Source organism: Bos taurus, chromosome X (assembly GCF_002263795.3).
Source record: "Bos taurus isolate L1 Dominette 01449 registration number 42190680 breed Hereford chromosome X, ARS-UCD2.0, whole genome shotgun sequence".
Taxonomy (NCBI): Eukaryota; Metazoa; Chordata; class Mammalia; order Artiodactyla; family Bovidae; genus Bos; species Bos taurus.
Window position 1 is genome coordinate 51,063,975 of NC_037357.1, and position 22,671 is coordinate 51,086,645.

The 22,671-nt window shown below is 41.9% G+C and overlaps 2 protein-coding genes across 2 annotated transcripts in view; one reads left to right on the forward strand and one right to left on the reverse strand.

The window, feature by feature from the left end:
* Nucleotides 1–386: 386 nt before the first annotated feature.
* On the reverse strand, nt 387–12,907 carry TMEM35A (transmembrane protein 35A). The gene is given in 2 exon segments (NM_001014940.1): nt 387–2,216; nt 12,687–12,907. Coding segments are annotated over 2 exon segments (534 nt in total). The 5' UTR covers nt 12,807–12,907; the 3' UTR covers nt 387–1,802.
* Nucleotides 12,908–13,009: 102 nt separating this feature from the next.
* TRMT2B (tRNA methyltransferase 2 homolog B) overlaps nt 13,010–22,671 on the forward strand; it is an 80,628-nt gene continuing 70,966 nt past the window's right edge. The window contains 1 exon segment of the mRNA XM_059883826.1: nt 13,010–13,077. Coding sequence (XP_059739809.1) covers nt 13,010–13,077 — 68 coding nt within the window.

Sequence of the window (22,671 nt, forward strand, 5' to 3'; positions counted from 1 at the left end):
TAATTTGCCTAATGTGACAAGTCTGTGGCACTGGAATTTGTGCAAGTTTGTGAGTACATATATAGTGAGACACGCTGGCTCATCTTTATTTATTCATCTGCAATTTTTTTTGTGTGAAATCATTCTTCAACCTTCCCTTGGCACCACCAAACCTGGGAATTGTATTGAGATCTTAATTTTGTGGCTTTCTGTTTCATGTGCTGACATCACAAAATTGTGAGTGAACCATTTAAATGAGATTAGAAAGTTTGTAACCTCACTAGTATATTATTGTGCTCCCCCTTGTCTTTATTTTCCTCCCACATCCACTCAAAAATAAAACAGCCTGAATCCCATGATATGACACTTTCTTTCTAGACTTTCATTATTTGTCCAGACTATTTCCTCCAAACTTCAAAAATGTTTATTTTGAAAGAATGAGAGAAATAAGACAGAGAGGTATCAATTAACAAGAACAATGACACTGAAGAAAATACATTAATTTGTACTCCCCACACACAACACCCCCACCCCTTTCCCCATCCCTGGCACAATGATATTTAAACCATCAGAGCACATCTAACAAGGAGAAGCAGCAGTATATAATGAAGAAAGCAAATTTTCATACTGCTCAATCCGACTAACCCATATTGAATGTCCTTCCCCCAGCTAAACTCCACCCACTGAAAGAGGTGTAGTAGAGGAGACAACCATGGGGGTAACTTGGATCTCTGCTTACACTAGCAAAGTTCAGTGAAAATTCAGTAAGAATAGTGAATCTGATTGGCAGGAAAGACTGGATACAGCTCCTCTGTCAAATTTCAGATGATTGAAGAGAACAGCTAGAGTTGGAGATTCACAGACTTGTAACAGGACTAATCTTTGCTCCCTCAACTGCAACAGTGGAGCAGCTGCCAAATCCTGGTTAGCTGCTGAGAACAGTGGAAATGAGGCAGCTTTTGGCTTAAGAAAATCCAAAACAGATGTCTGATAACAAGTTTATTGTTTCAGTTTCAAACTGTGAATAAAGGAGCTTAGTAGGCTGGGCTCCGACAAAGGCAAGGTGAAACTTCCAATTTTATCACTTGAAGAATTAGACTATCTACTGACTGCATTATTTCCCTTATTTTAATTAAACTCAATATGGAGTATTTACAATTTAAACAACTTTTAAAGTAGAGGTTAATTCATTTTACATGTAACTCAGTGTCTCAAATTGAAGGAACTTTTTCCTAAAGCGGGAGGTTTAAGTTTTCAGCTTAATCTAATGAGGCATCCCTGTATCCCATGGGAATACATAGTTTGTTTTATACCAAGAAGTAAGTGGGATTCTCTTTATAGGAGATTTGTTTTATTCTGCCTTTACTAGAATCAGTCTATAAAGGAAAGGATACCTATGCAGGATTAGTTCAAGATCAGAGCCTTTTCCTTCACACATGCATGCGAACACACACATACACACACCCACACCCACACACACACACACACACAGAGTAAGTAACGTTTACCCACACATAATCTCACAGTCACATGCTTGCTGGAATCCATCTCACAAATACACTTCAATAGTTAGCCATATACATGTACATGCAGCAAGATGTGAGAGTTGCCCCAGAGTGATTAAAGGTGGTGCACACACGTCTATGTGGGGAGGTCATTTTAGGGTATAGGTGTACACAAGCCAATAGGACCATCAACTTGCAGGTTATATGTGTCACTTTTCCCCCAAGATAAATAAATCAAATGAAAAACACACACTGACATCTTCCTGGGTGTCATGGAGGCAACTGCCTGGAAGGTCCATTTTTTGCACTTCTGCTCTCCTACGACAATTTCATTTTGCCCTGAGGGGCCTTCTCGTATAAGGACGGCTGCTCCTCGGTATTCCCGGCATTGCCGTCACTCCCCGCATTCCCTGGAGGCGAGGATTTCTTCTCAGAAGACCGGTCTTCAGGCTTGCGGGCAATCAGCAGGCGGCAGGTGAGCAGGATTCCAAACACCAGGGCATGGGCGTAGCGTTTGAGAGGATCACCGACTAGCTGGTGGAAGAAGAGGACCGCCAACACCAGCAAGAGGAGGAAAAAGTTGGCCACATCTTTGGGACGCCCAGGCACAAGAGTCATGACAATGCCACAGGCCACCTCAAGAGCACCAATGCTTTTGCGGAGGAGAATGGAATTGATCCCCATTTTCTTCAGCAGAGGGAGGGCTCGCACATAGCTCTTGTAAGCACGTTTCTAGAGTGGAATATCATAAAGAAATAAATCGCTGCATTAACCATGATTTTACCATTAGAATGAAGAGCACACAAGCAAGGTCCTTCTTCTCCACTATTCCCTTTCCACACCAGTCAAGGGTGTCCTGTTCTTTATTTACCATGTCCCCTAAATAAAAATCTTATAATAAAGGGAAAAAAGCAAGCAATCTGCTGAGATCCTTGTGATTTAATCCTTAGTAACACCATCAAAGGTAACAGAATTTGACTTTATAGTTTAAAAACACTTTTTTTTCTGCCAAGCGTGAGTGTCAGCAATGGGGATTTGGGATCTTAGTTCCAGACCAGGGATCAAACCCAGGCCCCCTGCAGTGGAAACACCCTTGAAAAAATTTTTTTTCTGATTATAAATCATAAACAACATTAAGAATTTAGAAGAAAATTCATTGGGCCCATGAAAACTGGTACAGATTAGCCATATCCACATTTTCCAGTGCCTGCTGCTACTGCTGCTAAGTCACTTCAGTCGTGTCCAACTCTGTGTGACCCCACGGATGGCAGCCCACCAGGCTCCCCTGTCCCTGGGATTCTCCAGGCAAGAACACTGGAGTGGGTTGCCATTTCCCTCTCCAATGCATGCAAATGAAAAGTGAAAGTGAAGACACTCAATTGTATCTGACCCTCAGCGACCCCATGGACTGCAGCTTTCCAGGCTCCTCCATCCATGGGATTTTCCAGGCAAGAGTACTGGAGTGGGGTGCCATTGCCTTCTCCGTTTCCAGTGCCTACTTTGTCCAAACGCAGATGCATATGAGCAACAACAAAAATGAAACAAGACAATAAAGCCTCACTAATTTGGACTTCCCTAATTTGGAATTTTTGATAATTCAAAAAATATCTGAGTCGGAGTTTACATTTGTGAAATCTGTAAATTTTTTTTTAAAGTGTGCTAAGCAAATAGAAAAATTTAAATGTATGCAAATGTTAGCCCCTTATATATCTTTAAGATATAGTAAGCCAAAAATCATTCTTATGGTCATTGACATAAATCCCTGGGCTTTTACAAGGCACTGATTAATTTTAATTCAGTAAACACTTATTGAATACCTATTATGGATTATGTGATGGAGATATAGAGATGAATATAACAGGGTCAAGAAACTGTTGTTCTAGTAGGGGGAAACATGCATAAAAACATCATGGAAGCAGCATGGTTAGTGGTATATAATAGAGTACTGTATAAGGTCTAATTGTAGCCCAAAGGCAGATATCATGGAACAAAGAAGGGAGGCACTGGTTATATTGCAAAGTAATAGAATTTTACTGACCTTAGAGTAATAGATAATAATATTTTTCACTATTCAGATGGACCCAATCCTCATCTTATAGTAAATTGATGAGATTTTATCAAATCTGTTTTTTCCTGGTTTTGCCCAGTACTTTGTTTTCATGAAGCATCCATTAATTCATTCAATATTTATTAAGCGCCTCCTTGTGCTAAGCATTGTGCTTGGTACTCTGGATACAGATTTCAATCATTCAAAACCTTGCCTTCCTAAAGTTTGCATTTATAGGAAGAAAAGTTATGGAAGTACATAAATACAATGTAGCATTATGGTCGTAGGTACAGTGGAGATGCACTGGAGTGGTCAAATTTCCCTAGATGGGGACTGAGAAAAGCTAGAATGTAATCTTAAAGAAAAGCAGGTGTTTGCAGAATCAATAAGGGAAGAGCAGTACAGGCAGAGGAAGCTAGATGAGTAAAGGCCCTGTAGGACATAATAGACTGGTGTATTTCAAACACTGCCCCAGCTCAGCATAGGTTGGGGGAGGGAGAGGTAAGGGGGAGACATGAGACAGAGACGACAGATATGAATCAGATCATAGAGTGTTGCATTGTGGAGCTGGACTTTATCCTATAAGCCAAGAGAACAACATAATTTGCATTTAAGGAAGATCTCTCTGGAAGTAGCATCAGGGATGGATTGGGAGAGGTATGCCGGGAAGTGAGGAGATCAGGTGAGAGACCTGGACTAGAGTAAGGACAATAAGGATAGAGGGAAGGGATGGAGTCAAGGATACTTTGAATGCAAAGTCAATAGGAATTGATGTTTTATCAGATGTGGCCACGGAGGGAAAGGGAGAAGTCAAGACTGCATACGGAAGAAGAGGGGGAAGAGGCAAGAAGGAATGAGGAACTCAATTTGGAGTTTTTTAGTTGAAGTTATCTCTAAGACATCTCTAAGTGGAGCTGTCTCATAGGCAACTCAGTAATAGAGATCTGAGGTAAAGATACAGAATTGATAGTCATCAGTATTCCCAGGTAGAATGTATACAGTGGGAAATTTTGTGTGACAGACATTTTAATAAGGGGAGAAAGAAGAGAATCCACAACATAGACAGAGGCAAGTGTGGTTAGAAAAGTAGGAGGCAACACAGGAGAGATAGGGTCATAAGGGCCAAGAATTTTAAGAAGAGAATAGTCAAAAGCACCAGATGCAAGACAAATATTACAAGAATCAGGCAGAAAGCCAACTTGACCTGTTGGGAGCATCTGGTGCTTAGAATAATGTTCACACACTCTAGTTTGGAACGAATGTTAAGTCATTTCTCTAGTGAATGCACCTTTATTTCATGGACTAATTATCATGAGTGGCACAAGATAATCCTTTATGAGTACTGTTTTAAGATCCATGGTTTAGATTTTTTTTAAAAAAAAGCATGGGTTTGGATTCAAACAAGCTTGGCTTCAAATTCTATCTCTGTTACTTTCTAGTTGGGTGCCCCCTGGGCAAATTACTTGCTTCTCTGAGTCTCATTTTCCTGAGCAAAGCTGGGACTAAGATGAAATGAGTTAGGCTATGTCCCCTGAGTACAAAATTTAAGAAGGCACCAAAACACTCATTGATTAAGGTTAATAATATCCACACACACAAAAAAATCACAACTTTAAACAGAAGCAGGATCCAATTTTGCACTTGTATGACCCTGCCTCACACCTCTTCCTAACACTGGCCCTGTCAGATCCTGTCTTAGTTGTCTTTATTTACCTTTATTCACCTCTGACTGGTTTGATCTCCTTGCTCACAGCATTCTCATTTTTGGTGATCTGATCTGACTCTTAAAGCTTCCAAATAATTTGGGTTCCTTGGTAGCTCAGATGGTAAAGAATCTGCCTGCAATGTAGGAGACCCAGGTTTGATCCCTGGGTTGGGAAGATCCCCTGGAGAAGGGAATGGCCACCCACTCCAGTATTCTTGCCTGGAGAATCCCATGGACAGAGGAGCCTGGCAGGCTACAGTCTATGGGGTCACAAAGAGCTGGACATGACTGAGCAACTTTCACTTCATTCACCTCTAGTCCCTACCCTGTTACTGAGCATATAAGAAAACTCAAAGTATCAGTCCTTCCTCCTCCTTCTCATTTTAGGTTAAATCAGGGATTTTCGGAGAGAAATTAGGAGAGGTTGACCAGTAGGAAGAGTAAAACTCTGGGTTTAACTGAGCTAGACACATATGGATCAGAGTTGAGTCAAGGGATAGGGCATCTGGTGGTTTCCTCTCACTATTAGCCTAGATGCCACCTGCTAACTCTCTGTCTCTCTACACTCTAGTGATGGTAGCAGGGGACATGAGGGGAAGAAATCTAGACCCAAGAGTTTTTCTTATCACTCTGAAGGTTGGACTTTTTCTAATTAGCAACACAAAGCTCCCCAAGAGGCAGATCCTAAATCCTAAGTGTAACCTTCTAACATAATAAACACAGGAAGCAGGATGATTTTCTTACAATCAGTTCAGAGCGAAGATTTGTAGATGGTGACTGAGTGGCTTCTGGAAACATTCCTTTGTTTTGCCTAGGGCTAACCACCCATCATTGAAGAATAGATTTTTATCTACACTATAGTAGAATCTTTAGGCCAAATTCCAGGTCTTTAAATCAAGTTCCTATGGCCTCGATGAACGCTTTTCTCTCCATTTGGTATAACTCCATATTACTTTTTCAGTTTATCTAACCTCTGGAACTGCAGCTGTGGATATTTGTATGCAGCAGTTGCCTCTTTCTTTCCTTCTTTTCTCAAGAGGAAACTGCATGTGGATAAGTCATTTCATCACATCTTTGGTTCAAAGCTGAGTAGGTACAGATAGCGTCTCTTCTCCAGGACTCCAGACAGTGAATGTCTAACTTGTTAGAGATGGGACTCAGCTTGGATAGGGTCTTGACAGTATAGGAAGCCCTTTATTCTTTCTCCTGTGGAACAGGATAGAGACATCAAAAGTATCCTACTATTGCCAGCCCCCACAAGACTTGGGCCAGGTCACCTCAATTCTAATAGAAGGGTCACATGTCTATAGTAATTAGATCTCTAAAGACTTTAATTGTTGTGACAGTAAGAATAAAGAGTTAACTGAGTCACTCTCTCAAAAGGCTCTCCCAGTTCACTTTGTTAGGTCTGTTTCTTTCTTGCAGACTTTGTATAGGTCTGTTTCTTTTTCATTGCCATGACCCAGACCCTGTAACCATAGTTTCCTTATAGTAAAAGGAGAGAGAAGGGTTTAGTCAACTTTTTCAAATACCTTTAGTCAAAGACAGTCATCCAGAAATATCCATATTAGCTAAATTCCAATTCTAGTTTTGCCCCTAAATTGCTTGGAGAAAATTAGTTAAGTATTGTATTACCTCAGTTTCCCCCCTTTTGAAATTAAATGAGCATTTTGGAGATTTGGTCAAAGAATCATAACATCATAGCATCAACCAAGGGCCACATACACATATTTTATCATTACTGAAGCACACAATTAGAAATCCATATATTTGCAAGCCACAGTAATTACTTTAATGATAATAGCAATGTTTCAAGCCCGTTCATTTGTATAGTATGAGATGGTATGATTCAGACATGAATCAAACGTATATGGAACCTTTCTTTAGTCATATCTTTTTGCTTCTTATCATTTAGTCTTCACAACACTCCAGGGTTCATGATCTCATATTAATTACATTAAACTTGAACACCTCACAACTGTCTAATAATACTCATCTTCGATTACAGTTAATTACCCATCCAAGCCAGCTAACAGGACAAAATGGGAAGAGAGGGCAAATAATTTGTTCCACTTTAGTTCACTTATACCAGTTAGGCAAACGAAAAAAAATTTTTTTTGGCTAATATACTGTATAATTCCATTTATTTGTTGCTGTTCAGTCTCTCAGTCATGTTTGATTATTTGCAACACCACGGACTGCAACATGCCAGGCTTCCCTGTCCTTCACTATCTCCCAGAGTTTGTTCAAACTCATGTCCATTGAATCGGTGGTGCCATCCAACCATCTCATCCTCTGTTGTCTCCTTCTCCTCCTGCCTTCAATCTTTCCTAGCATCAGCGTCTTTTCCAATGAGCCAACTCTTTGCATGAGGCAGCCAAGTAAAAACAGAAAAAACTAACTTATATTGTTGGAAGTCAGGATTTATGCAGGGAGTGGATGTAGGTACTAATGGGAAGGGGCCATGAGGTTAGTTTCTGGGATGCTGGTCATGTTCTATTTCTTGATCTAGGTTACACAGGATTCTTAAAATTCCTTGAGCTGTACGCTTAGGTGTACATTTCAGTATGTATGTTATACTTCAATACAATTTATAGGGGAAAACTATATGAAAGCAGAAGAGAGCATTGACAAAAATATATTTTGGCTAAAAACCTCAGTCTGGTTGCTATATTAGATCATAAAGGCTACATAAGTGCTGAAAAATTAACTGACTCAAGTATGATTTTCCTGAATCTCTGTAGGGAAAAAAAAAGCCATATGTGAATGATAGATCATCTCTTAAATGCAATAAAAAGCCATCACATGCGTAATTGCCAAATATCATGTGAATAAAAACACCTTTTAAGCAGTTCTACTTTCCACTATCATATAATGCCCACCTAAAAAGGAAGCTGCAAGCCTGACCCTACTAACCAGAGTGGATCCCTCCCAGATTGCATCTAAGGGGAGAAGGGTCTGACTTCCACTCAGTCAAAAGTCGCTCTAAAACAAGCACAGTTGTTGGCCATTGGAAGCTACAAGCTCCCTGGCATAAATTCCAATGTAGTTTAGCTTAGGCTAGCTAGCTGTGTAAACTAAGCAAAGTCACTTCACATCTCAGGGTCAGTCGCCTCTCTGAGGGAATAAACATATTGTACCACCTCAAAGAACAGTCTAAGCATTGGTAAATTACTATCTTATTATGTAGTTGGAATGCAATTAATAGTGTGATTGGAAGCATAAAAGATCACCTGTGGACATTAAATAAACCCTGGGGAAATACTGAAGGGCATTTAACTACAAATAAGCAAATCATTCAAATCAACAACAAACCTTCCCTATGAGGGGCTGCAAAGAAGCGGCAAAGACTTGCTGCGTCTTCTTCAGGGTCAAAAATCCTTTGGCTTCAATGTGACAGGATTTTTGGTGTTTTCTTACTGTTCCATTTGTGGCCCTTTGGGCGTGCAGGATAGAACCACTGCTAGTGAACCCCTGCTACAAAGAGCTGAATACCAAATAGAGAGCAAGTCAACCATTCATATGTTAAACTGCCTAACAGCATTTCTGTACTGTCTCCCAATTCCAAGTGAATTAATGAAGGCACTTAGTCAAGGGAATGGTCGGTCGTGTTGCATTCACGTGGGATTTAGAGTACTCTATAGTGATACTTGCTAAATTGGAAGGAGGTATGGAGTGACACATACCAAACGGGCTATTCAAGAGAGGCATCCAGAAATTCTGCACGAGATCCACTATGCACTACCCAGCAGCAAGTGTAAGGTTTTCTATATTAGCTGATTGCATAGAGGTCTGTTCACCAACACATGTAAAAATAGCAACCTGCTCTTTTAAATGCCTGATTTCAATCCCTTAAACTGGTCCTTCAAATTAGTCAGGAAATCACTGCATAACATAGTGTCAATTATATCATCACCTGAACCCAGAGCATTTCTTGAACACCTACCATATTCATATACTGTACTAGATTCTTCCATATGCAACCTCAGTTAATATTTACAACAGCCTCCTGTGGTAGGTATTATCCTCATTTTACAGATGAGGAAACTGAGGCAGACGCTTCAGGAGTGTCAGGTCTTGAACCCAAACCAATATGACTCAAAGTCTGTACTCTTTCCACTAACCTTTCCTGGCTTCCCCAGTAGAGACAGGAAAGAAGTTCATATCCATTTGTCTGTCTAGTTTTTAGCAGTGATTCTCCATGGACGGGATAACACCTAAACAGAATACTAATGGCTTTAGAACAACAACAACAAAAAATAGTTGACAGAAGAACAAAAAGAAAATCCAAATTAAAAAAAATTGGTTTCAAAGTAAAATGAAACCCCAAAATATGGGATTGGGACAGTTGAACTGGTACCAAAAAAGGAGAAAGAATGTGCCACATATTTTCAAGAACCGGTCGTAAGTTCTGACATCCAAAAAAGCAGTTGTAACCATTAATGATTCCTCTACTGGGAATACTGAGTCACAGATTTGGTTTCTAATCTCTGCTCCAGCAGCAGCTTAGCCTAGCATCTTGGATAAGTCATTAAACTTGCCTTGTTTCTGTTTATCCATCACTAAAATAAGCATAACTTTAAAAAATGAATCTACCTCACTGAGATGTTTTAAAGAACAATCATAAACAATAACAACAACAACACCTTGAGATTTTATATAAAAAGCCATTGCAGTCAATACCTGACTAACTCCATCAATGCAGAGGAATCACTCCTCAATGGAAAACAGAAAATCCCAGATCATTATCCCAGCTGATCTCTGGTTGGAGTCCTGAGGGGCTGTAACCTGCTTCAAAGAGGCAAGAAATGACTTCTGAACTGCATCATCAAGAGCCAACCAGAGAAATCTGAAGGGTGGTGACCAGCCAAGACAATGCTACAATGACTCATTCATTCACCAAGCCATTCAATGAATATAAACTGAGCACCTTCTTTGTACTAGAACTGAATTGTCCCCACTTTCTATGGGTTCAACAATAAAGCTAGGCTGGCCCAGGCACAATGCAGTGGGCCCTATGCCAGAAAGCCATCTCTAGCCTGGGGCCTAATACTCAATACAGGAGAGAACTCTGGACAAGGGCAGTCTGAAAATTCTCTTTAAGCTTCTTAGTACTGTGATGTTTACCTCCCAGCTATAGTTCTTCCATTTCCTCCAGATGCCCTTAAGCACAGAACTGTGCGTGCAAGCACGCACGCACACACACACACACACCGGCTTCCCAGGTAGCTCAGCTGGTAAAGAATCCGCCTGCAATGCGGGAGACCTGGGTTCAATCCCTGGGTTGGGAAGATCCCCTGGAGGAGGGCATGGCAACCCACTCCATTATTCTTGCCTAGAGAATCCCCATGGACAGAGGAGCCTGGTGGGCTACAGTCCATAGCGTTGCAAAGAGTCAGACACACACATACACAATCATTCTGTACTGCTGTATTAGATTACACCTATTTAAATATCTTCCTTTGTATGATATGGAATCTTCATATATTCTGCCTTTCACTAGACTGTAACAGACAGCTCCACTCCCTGGGAAGAAACCTACTGTAAACCCATTTGTGGCTGATTCTCCTCCTGAGCGCCTGCCAAGCTGATCGGAAGCTTCCCGGTGACTCCATCTTAGTTGGATTGCCTGCAGAACCTAACACTGTACTTAGGGTGCAGCTTGGATGGCCTCTAAAGCAGCTGAGCAGGGTCTAGGGAGACAGGGAGTACACTGAGGAAGGGTACTATGTCCCTATAAAAGGGAAAGCTTAAATATACCTAAGGCACACACACACACACAAACATATAAATGTATGTATATATGAAAAGGAAAGAAAATCAAGAGCATATGCATTTATTTATAACCTAACGCCAAACTACTACTGCCAAGATAAAAATATAGTGGCAATTCCCCTCCACCCTTTCCCTCTGCCTTTGGTGGCTTCTGCTACCCCACCTCCTCTCCCCTCCCCTCTTCTCCCCAATGCAGGCTGTCTTGGATACTCATTTTGACCTGATTTCATTTCCATCTGGTCAAATGTTATGGGAGGAGGGAAAGCGGGAAAGAGAAATGCATTAGGATTTGCCACTGGGGCTAGCCCTTGGCCCTTGAGTGTTAGCTGCCCTCCCTGACCCCAAGGTGATCCTGTGATGAGAGAGACATGGGAAACACAAGCTTAAACCTTGAGACTGAAGCCAGAGGTTCTTGCAAACATTTCCGAGTATCTATGATTTGCCAGGCTCCATCCATTTGCAGCTCATGGTTGAGGGGCTCTGGAAGGCTCCGCAGTGAGCTCCATGAGAGCGATTTATTCCTGTCAACTGTCAGCGTGTGGGGCTATTCCTCCTTGCCTCAGCCCTAATGGGGAGTCCCTCTTGCCTCTTCTCTCCTCCTTTTTCTCTCCTAAGCTCCTTTCCTTCTTGACCTTGAGAGCCCAGTAATGGGTTCCCTCCCAGGACTGGCAGTCTGGCAGAAGCAATGAGAAGCAGGTTCTCTTCAGCTGGGGTGGGGTAATGAAGAAGCAGAGTGACTGGAGGAGAAGCGAGAGAGCAAGAAAGTGCTGGAAACATCCCCTGTCATCTCCTTCCTACTCCACAGCCTGGGAACAAGTCCTCTTCACGCCCAGCTGGGGAGTGCAGCCCAGCCCCCAGGTTGCAGAGGAGATGTTTTGGTCAGTCACCTTCAGGTGATTTGAACTCTGCAGAGGGGAAACCCTGCAGAGGGCCTGGCCTTGGGCATCCACAGGAGCCAAGATGGGGATTATGGACTATTTTGCGGGAGGGAAAAAGCAGACTGCAGATTAGCCCAGAAACAACACAAAATAAAACAAAACATCCAGCTTTCCCTTGAGAAAAGAAGAAGCAGGGTTTCAGTGACCTTTATTTGGGCCAAATCTGCTTTTGTCTCGAGGATATAGACACACGCCCAGGCAGCTAGGGGAATACCATCCGCTCCCCATCTGGGATGAGGGATACCATCTCTGCCCCTAAAAATTGCTTGTATTAGTAGCCCATTCGCCCTCAGCTCTTTCCTCCTTCCCTTTTGTTCTTCCCCAAGATAAATAAACTCTCCAGCTTGCTAAACTCTTAGCTCCAAGGGAAGCAATCAGACTTGCAGACTGGTTGCCCGGACTTTGGGTGTGCTGGAAGGAGGAAAGGGCTCCTGCCAGTGACAGGTGTTACGCAGGTCTCAGCCCTCGGGTTTACTTGGGGGTGGAGGGTTTACTTGGGCAACCCCTCCCCCAACTGGCATTCAGTGGCTCCCAAACAGTTGTTCCCAGCTAGCCCACAAACGATCTCCCTCTCGTCCAGCTGCTCCTTCCCAGCGCAAAGTTGTTGGGGAGAAGGGAGGGTCCGGGGTGGGGGTAGGGGTGAAAGGGCTGGGACCTTGGACCAGGGAGGAAAGAAGGGGAGAGGTACTCTCCATCCCTTCGGAGTGCGCTCCTCATCACCCGTTAGCTTCACTTACCATCTCACTGTAGGCATCCTTGCTGAGCCTGGGGGTCAACTTGATAGTCCCCATGAAAACAAAGAAGAGTCCCAGGGCCACTGAGAGGGCCACGACGGTTACGGTTCTAGGGGATGCCATGGGGTCACCAAGGCAGGTCCGGACTAATCGTTCTGCTTTGCGCACCCTCTGGTCTAAAGCGCAGGCATTTAGCGCAGAGAGAGCTAAAGGGACACTGCGGAGGCAGCAGGCAGCTAGAATGACAAAGGGAGAGGAGGGAGCTCGAGAGAAAAATTGAGAGATCGAGATTCAACCTCTCTCACTACAACAATCGCTGGGTCCTAATGCCCTACGGTTGCTCCTCACTGGCCGGAAAGCACAGTCTCGAAATTAAACGAAGTCCCAAACTGAGGTAGAAACTTCAGGTCTTAAATGGGGAAGGTTATGTTGCGAATTCAGTCCCCGGGCTGCCTCTGAAATGAGGAATGAAGGAAGATCATTCTATCACTTTCCCCCAGGAGCGCTTTCGATCTCTCTAGTTCTTTAATTATTCACTCTCACTTTTCAGCCTCTCTCCTCTCCACTTTTCCTTCCTCTCTCCTTCTCTCCCCTTTTCCTTTCCCTCACCAAAACATGAGTCCTAGGAGTTGCTAGTTTCTGCAGTAGGTAACACTCGAGGATGAATCTGCAAAGTTTTCAGGCTTGATTGTTGCCAAAGAAAGCTTTATCTTTCTCTTCCTCCAAGTTTTTTCATGGCTCCTATTGCTCAGTGGTTAATTTCAGAGTTTTAAAAGTGACATTTAAGGCCCTCCACATTTGGACCTCTGCCTCTCTTTGGAGGTTTGTGTGTGTTCAGTTGTGTCCAACTCTTTGTAACCCCATGGACTGTAGCCCACCAGGCTCCTCTGTCCATGGAATTTCCCAGGCAAGAATACTGGAGTGGGTTGCCATTCCCTTCTCCAGGGGATCTTCCCGACCCGGGGATCAAACCCCTGCTTGACAGGCAGATACTTTACCAATGAGCCACCTGGGAAGCCCCTTTGGAGGTTTATCTTCCAACAACCCCCACTGCCACCCCGTCTCCTTTCTACTCATGGTCCCATCCAAGCTGAGATGTCCCACCTCCCCTACATTCGCTTTCCCTGCTCCGTCACTCTTCATTAGCAATCAGCCTTTTCTTCAGTGCCACCTCCTCCATAAAGACTTCCCTGATGCACTCCCAGCTGGATATGATTTCTCCCTCTGACTTCCTGTTCTAGTAACCAATATTTATTGGCTGTTAACTAAGTGCTAGACACTGCCTTTGACTTGTATTAACTAATTTCGTCTTAACAACATCAGTGAGCTAGATGAGTTCCCATCTTATGGATGTGACATTGAGGCAAAGGGAAGTTAATTAAGTAACTTGCCCTACAGAATTCAAACCTGGGCAGTCATTTCCAGAGCCCAGGTTCTCAACCATTCATCTGCTGCCTCTCTATATAATATTTTGCATCATAAATATGGCGCTTACCTGATACTGAATGTTGTAATTACACACACAGATGCAACTTTTTGAGAGGCAGTGTTCATTAAGAGAGAACAGTCTGGAGTCAGACCCAGAAGGTCCAGGGTTTCAATCCCAACTCTACCACTAACTGTAAACTTGGATAAGTCACTTATCTGAGCCTCCATTTCCACATTTATAAAATGTGAATGAAAATTCTACTTCAAAAGTTTGTTGTAAGAATTTTATGTTCATAAATTGCTTAGCACAGTGTCTAACACAATGAGACCTCAATGGATGTGGTTCTTTTCTTGCTTGTTCTGCTTTCCTAATCCACACCACAACTAGCTATGATTGTAAGCATTTAGATGGTAGGAATAGGACTTACCTGATGGTCCAATGGTTAAGAATCCACCTGCTAATGCAGGGGACACAGGTTCTATTCCTGGTCTGAGAAAATTCCACATGCTGCAGGGCAACTAAGCCTGCACGCCCTAGAGCAAGTGCTCTGCAACAAGAGAAGCCATAACAATGCGAAGCCCGTACCTGCAACTAGAGAGTAGCCGCCACTCGCCTCAACTAGAGAAAATTCACGTGCAGAAACGAAGAGCCAGCACAGCCAAAAATACCTAAATAAATATATATATATATTTTTATTTTTTATTATTTTTTAAAATTTTATTTTATTTTTAAACTTTTTAAAGGTAGGAACAACTTCTGCATATCTCCCACAATACCTAGAACAACCCCTGTTGTGCACCAGAGCCTTATATATCTTGACTGGGAAAATTTTGATGAATTTAAATGCAGCTATTCTGGGGAGTGGGCTTCCCTGGTGGCTCAGACAGTAAGGAATCCACCTGCAATGCGGGAGACCTGGGTTCGATCCCTGGGTTGGGAAGATCCCCTGGAGGAGGGCATAGCAACCCACTCCAATATTCTTGTCTGGAGAATCCCCATGGACAGAGGAGCCTGGTGGGCTGCAGTCCATGGGGTCAGAGTCAGATACAACTGAGCGACTAAGCACAGCACAGCCCGTTCTGGGGAGTTGTAACACTTTAAGCTTTAGCCATCATTTATATCTTATGGTGGAAGCATTTTTGACTCTTTTCTGATTATGATTCAACCTATAAATTAGTGAGTGACTGCAACGTACATAAAAGTTAAATAGGCACTGTGACGGTGACGGTGACGGTGACGGTGAAGTCGATCAGTCGTGTCCGACTCTCTGCGACCCCGTGGACTGTAGCCTACATGGCTTCTCCGTCCATGGGATTCTCAAGGCAAGAATACTAGAATGGTCTACCATTTCCTTCTCCAGGGGATCTTCCCGACCCAGGGATCAAACCCAGGTCTCCCGCATTGGAGGCAGACGCTTTAACCTTTGAGCTGCCAGGGAAGCCCAATTAGGCACTGTAGGAATACACAAATAAATGAGGCATAGATCCTGCTCCCAATGGGCTTGTTGCATAGTGGAGAGTAGGATTTGTTAGGAGAAAATTTCTTCATACATAAAGAACCGGAAAGAATAAACCAAAATGAAATGTTTGTCTTGATAATTTGTTTTCCAAATGTCCTACATTGAACATGGCAGTAAAATGAGTACTTAGGGAAGTCCATCCACATAGTTGAGTAACTGATTAAAAAAAAAATATATATATATATGCTATTTTCCTTTCAAATTACATGATATTGGGTATAACACTATTAATTATAAAAATGTATAAAATACTGAATAATAAATAAAATCCTGAATAAGGAAAAAGTTACTCATGATTCCAGTGTGCAGAGATAAATATTCTTAATATTTTGATGGGTTGATATTTTCACTGACATTTTTCTTAAATACCTGTCTATGTACAAAATATTTATGAATTAGTTTTTCAAAATTTGGTCCTACTATAGAGTCAGCTTTATGCCCTGCTTTGTTTTTAACTTGTTAGCATTTTTTCTGTATCAACAGACACATCTTTAAAAAATGATCACATAGTACTTTAGCATCTTTTGATACTGCAATTCATTTAACTATTCTCCTATTGCTAGATGTTGATGGTTGATGTTTCCATGTTTTTTCCCTGTGCATATCCTTATATATCTTTATCTGAATTCCTGAACTTTTTCTTAGGATAAATTCCTAGAAGATGATAGGTCAAAATTATGAAGTTTTCAAATATATACAAATTTAATTAGAGCTAACATTTACTCATCAGTTAGAGGATACCAGGCACTATGCTAAGTGACTTGCAAGTACTGTGAGATTAGTACTATCAGTTGTCTCCATTTTGTGAATGAGGAAACTGAGCCAGGAGGGAAACATCTCAAGTCTAGAGCATGGCTTCCACCTGTTAGGGTACTCAGGCCTGTATTGTTCCTCAGTTTGTTGTTGCTGCTTCTTTGATTGGGCATTCCAGGTGGGGCTAGTGGTAAGAACCTGCCTGCCTACTTATACAGGAGATCTGGATTCAATCCCTGATCAGGAAGATGCCCTGGAGAAGGGAATGTCTACCCACTCCAGTATTCTTGCCTGGGAAATTCCATGGACAGAGGAGCCTGACAGGCTATAGTCCATGAGTTCACAGAGTTGGACATGACTGAAGCTACTTGGTGTGCACACTCCTTTATTTCATTTAAAAGATATGAATATTTAAAAGACTCTTGGTACATATTAATAAAGTGCTTTCCAGGAAAAAATTGGACCCTCTGATCAGCAACATAGAAATATATACACATTACACATCAGATCTGGACCAAGAGTATCAGTGTGGTTTTCATCTTCACCAATTTCACTGTGTAGAATTTTGTATTTCATGGATTATTAGTGTGTTAGAACATTTTCATAGATTTATTAGTTGTATGCATGTCTTCAGTTTATGTCCTCTTCCATTTCTATTTTGAGTGTTAGTGGGTTTTGATTGATTCATAAGAGCTCTTCTTTGTCAATAAATTTGGTAGAGTCAAATCTAGGAATCTTTTTGTGATTTTATTCATTGATTTTTGCTTAGAAAATTCATCCCAATCTCAAGAATAAACATTTGTCTATATTTTCTTAAAGCAGTTCTAGTTTTTCATCTTTTTTACATTTAATATTGTTGACGAAATCTGTGCTCATTGGTCTGTGATGCTTCTTTTTCTTTTTGAATTGGAAGAAAATTGCTTTACAATGTGATGTTGGCTTCTGCCATATAACAATGCAAATCAGCCATAAATTATTGTATATCATCAGGTTCTTGTTTCGTTTTAGGTCGGTCTCAAGGCTTTCTGTTCAATCCTACTGATTTTGTTTGCTGATTCTTGTGACAGTATGTGCAGGCATGCGTGCTAAGTCATTTCAGTTGTGTTCGACTCTTTGTGACCCCCATGGACTGTAGCCTGCCAGGCTCCTCCGTCTGTGGGGTTCTCCAGGCAAGAATACTAGAGTGCATTGCCAGGCCCTCCTCCAGGGCATCTTGCTGACCCTGAGATCAAACCATTGTCTCCTGCATTGGCAGGTGGGTTCTTTACCACTAGGACCACCTGGGAAGCCCTCTTGTGACAGTACTGTATTTTAAATATTATAACTTATGTATACATTTTAATATCTTATAAGCCAAGTCTCTCATCACTATTATTCTTTTTCTAAAATTTCTTTGCCATTCTCCCCTCTTTATTGTTTTATGTAAACTTTAGAATCACTTTATCAAGGTAAAATAACTTTGAATTTTGACTTGATTGAATTAAACACGTGATTAATTTTAAACCTTGATATCGTACAAAATTTAGCTTTCCCATCCAGAAATATGGTATTGATTTCCATTTATTCAAATCCTAGTTGCTGAGAGATGTACAAATATCCTTGTTTTCTCTGTGTAGGGCCTATACTTTTTAAAAAGATATTCCTATGGATTTTATGCTTTTCTTGTCATCATGAATGGATTTTTTCCTCCATTATACTTCTAACTAGTTGTTGCTGACTTACAGGAAAACTATTGATTGGTATTCAGCCACTCTGCTGAACTCTTCTGAACTCTTGTTAAATCTATGGGTTTCGATTGATTCCCTTGGGTGTTCTCTGGATAGACAACCAGATCATCTGCAAATAATGATGATTTTTGTCTCCCTTCCAATACTTACACCTTGTTTCTTTTTTATATCTTCCTGCTTTAGCTACAGACCAGCTTCTTACATTTGCCTGGCCTGGGGCAAGAGTACAAATGGAGGCCAACTTACTGTGTGTCGAGGAACCAAGGATTGGAACACAAAAAGAAGCATGAAAGCCAATGCTTGTTACTACTGGGAAACAATCATCATTATGAAAGAATCTATTGCTATTGAGAGAGGAAGGACTTGACAAGTTAATTTGTCTTTTCTCTTACTAAGCACTTCTGCTACTCAAATTTTCCCTATACACCAAACAGTGTCTGACATCAGTGGCAGCATAACTCACATCATGGCATTTGGATGCATTTGCCTTTTATTTCAAGTTAGTAAAGAACTATCATTTATTGAGGACTTGGCATGTGTCAAATGCCATTCTAAGTGCTTTACACATGTAAGCTAATTCATTCCTTATGGCAACCCTAAAAAGTAGCAACTATCATTGTTAGGCTTTGACTGATTATGCAATTTGCTCAGTCACTTGCCTGTAATGTCCCTGAGGCGGCATTTGAAACCAAGGTAGGTGTGAAACCAAAAGTTCATTTTGTTAACAACTACTGTTTTGCTAACTTCTGTTTTATCATTTGTCATGATATTGGCTGTTGGTTTGAGATGGATATTCTTTATTTGGCTCTGAATGTGAAATAGAATACTAGATTTTTCGCCTTGAACTTGAAACTGAGCTGAGATCTTATACCTTGTTCCTTCAAAGAGGTAGACATCTTTGTTATTTCTTAGGGCTTGAGAAATTCTTTTCTTGATCCATCTCATTCCTTACATGCTAGCACTTAAATATTGGTAGGTTTTTGCTCCAACTGTAGAGGTCTCTGAATGGTGACTGCCTAAGGCATTGCAAACTCACAAGCCTGCAGACAGTGAAGAGTTAACATAAATGTGTTAATTGGTGAGACGTTAGGCTGCAGATACTAAGTTTTTATATTGTGACCTCCTCAATGCTCTGGAAATTTGGGGGTGACTACTAATGAGGGCACCAATTATAGCACAGATCACTCACATTCTTTTGGTGGTTCTCAAAGAGTAGTTTGAGAACCTCAAGTGATCCATTATTTCCTTGAGGTATTTTGTGGGCTGATCTCTTAGAGGATTAATATTATTTTGTTTCTGATTTGCTTTTACTTGCGTCTTATCCAAAGAAGTGTCATTTCCCCTATTTGTTATGGGAGAGGTTTGCTGTGATGTACAGTAGATGTCCTGCTGAGTCATTTGCCTTGTTATAGTGGTCCTGATTGAAAGACTGAGAGTCACAGCAGCATGTGTGCAACACCCACACCTCCCATAGGGTCACAACATGATGACTGGCTCTGTAGACTGAAGTGGGATGCCTTAATTTTATCACTGGCTACCAGCCTGGCATCCTGCAGTCCATGGGGTCGCAAAGAGTGGGACAGGACTTAGTGACCGAACAACAACCATCTTGACAGCAATCATTCTGTGTTAGGCACTGTATCATTACAGTACATTACATATGCCAGCCCATTCAATCCTCCAAATAGTCCTATGGAACAAGCCCAGTGGATTCAGTCATTATGGGGGAAATTGAGGCTCAGAGAGTTTAGGTCATTTGCCCAAGATCATCTTTTCCTAAGTGGCACAGTTAGAAATGGAGTCTGAGCCACAGCAGAGCCTATATTTTTGGATCATTATTGATCCTTAACCTTGACTAGCATTAAAATCACCAGGAAAGGGGTTTTTAATGCATATTAGTGGGGCTCAGAGGCCCTGATATTCAGTCCCTCCCTGAATATTCACTGGAGGGACTGATGCTGAAGCTGAAGCTCCCATACTTTGGCCACATGATGCGAAGAGCCGACTCATTGGAAAAGACCCTAATGTTGATTGAGGGCAGAAGGAGAAGGGGATGAGAGAGGACGAGATGGTTGGATGGCATCACCGACTCAATGGACATGAGTTTGAGCAAGCTCCAGGAGATGGTGAAGGATAGGAAAGCCTGGCATGCTGCAGTCCATGGGGTTGCAAAGAGTCGGACACGACTGAGCAACTGAAGAACAACAACAGAGGCTTCTCAGGTTGTGCTAGTGGTAAAGAATCTGCCTGCCAGTCTGGGAGACATAAGAGATGTGGGTTTGATCCCTGGGTTGGGAAGATCCCTTGGAGAAGAAAATAGCATTCCATGCAGGTATTCTTGCCTGAAAGAGCCCTCTGGCAGAGGAACATGGCAGGCTACAGTCCACGGAGCTGCAAAGAGCTGGACACTACTGAGCCCTTGAGCACCAGCAGCAGTGGGACCCTCGACAGAGACTGATTTAATTTGTCTGAGGTGGGATCTCCAGCAATGGTATTTTACAAAGCTGTTCAAGTGCTTCTAATATGCATCTACACTAATGAACACTGCATTCTGCTGTATTAAAACTCAGCAGCCTCAGCTGTATCTCAGGAAAATACGAGGCACGTGGTGGCAAAAGTGAAAAGAGAAATAAGGTCATGGTGGGGTGAGTGTTATGTTCAATATGTGCCTCTGTTTGTCTACTGTAGGCAACAGACATTCTTTATAAGGTAGGTGTGAACAACCAGCTCTGAGGAGAGCTTTCACAGTAATGGCTCTTTCCTCAACTTCACAAATGGTGCTAATCAAGCCGCTCCACAGCCTTGAACTGAATGTGTGAGTTATATCAAAATCCCAACTGACAGGTAGCTATACTGGGCAAATACTGAACTTCCTCTTTAACTCTTCAGCTTACTTCCAAAGGAGAACCAAGATCACACGGTACATGCATCAGGCTTCCATAACTGTCAGGACTAAGAAACTGAACCTAACTCAAGATATGTCTAGCTGTTTCCAGAAATATTATATTCTATGAGGGCAGCCAGTGCACTGTTTTTTCACCCTTGGTGGTGTCTCTAGCCAGTTGTCTGGTCTTCCTGGAGAGGCAACTGAAACCTGAGATCAGAACATCCCCAGGACCCCTGAGTACTGAGCCATGAAGCAAACACAAACCACCTACAGCTCTTTTCAGCTCTAGGCTCTTCTGTTCTTGACCAGAGGCAGTAGAGTACAGAGTGCAGTTCCTCTGCTCCAGCAACGCCAGCATCACTTGGGGATGTCTTACAAATGCACGTTCTCAGGCCCTGCCCCCAGACCTACTGAATCAGAGTCTCTGGAAGATGGAACCCAGCAATCTGTGTTTTAAGGAGCCCTCTAGGGCATTTTGATGCATGCTAAAATTTGAGAGCCACTGGCCAAAAGTTAAAAGATTAAAAGTGGAGATGTGGCATCAGACTGTTGAATTCAAGTTCTGGTTCCATCACTTACAGTGTGACCTTGGGCAGGTTATTGATGCTTCACTAAGCCTAAGTTATCACATCTGTAAAATAGAGTTGCTAATTTTCTTCTCTGTAAAATAGGTACTTACACAGAATGATGTGTATAGAACACAGAGCACAGTATGAGGCACAAAGTAAGGATTCAATAAATGTTGGATACTTTGGCTCAGTGAGTAAAGAACACACCTGTAATTCAGGAGACACAAGAGACTCAGGTTTGATCCCTGTGTCAGGAAGATTCCCTTGGAGGAGGAAATGGCAACCTACTCTAGTATTCTTGCCTGAAAAATCCCAAGGACAGGGGAGCCCAGGTGGGCTACAGTTCAGAGAGTTGCAAAGAGTTGGACACAACTGAGTGACTAAACACACACACACACATTCATTTTTATATGGGCTGTTCTGGATGCAGTAAGTCCTTTACATAGAAACCTTCACATTGAGAATTTTTAAAGATGCAAACATAAGTTCGCATGTCCAAATCCACAAGTTAGTTCACATGTCTGGCGTACATTGTCATATGTGTGCATCCTTTACTAAGTGGTTGTGCTTTTGTGCACTTTACTGTACAGTAATATCTAGAGTACAGTAGTACAATATCTCTAATTCAAGCTCCAGATGTCTAGAAGCAAGCATAAAAACAGTGGTGATGTAGCTGGTACTACTGTACTTTTCAAGGTATTGTACTGTAAGATTAAAATGTTTTATTTATTTTTTGTGTTTGTTTTATGTATTATTTGTGTGAAAAGTATTATAAACCTATTACAGTATATACTATATAGCTGATCATGTTAGTTGGATGCCTAGGCTAAATTTGTTTGACTTACAGACTGGACTTACGAACGTGCTTTCAGAATGAAACTCATTTGTATGTAGGGGACTTACTGTAATCACCTTTCATTTCCAATATGACTGGGTTCCCTTGGAAAAGATCCTGATTATAAGATCATAATGGAGAAGGTGATGGCACCCCACTCCGGTACTCTTGCCTGGAAAATCCCATGGATGGAGGAGCCTGGTAGGCTGCAGTCCATGGGGTCACAAAGAGTCGGATACAACTTAGCAGCAGCAGCAGCAGCAGCAGCA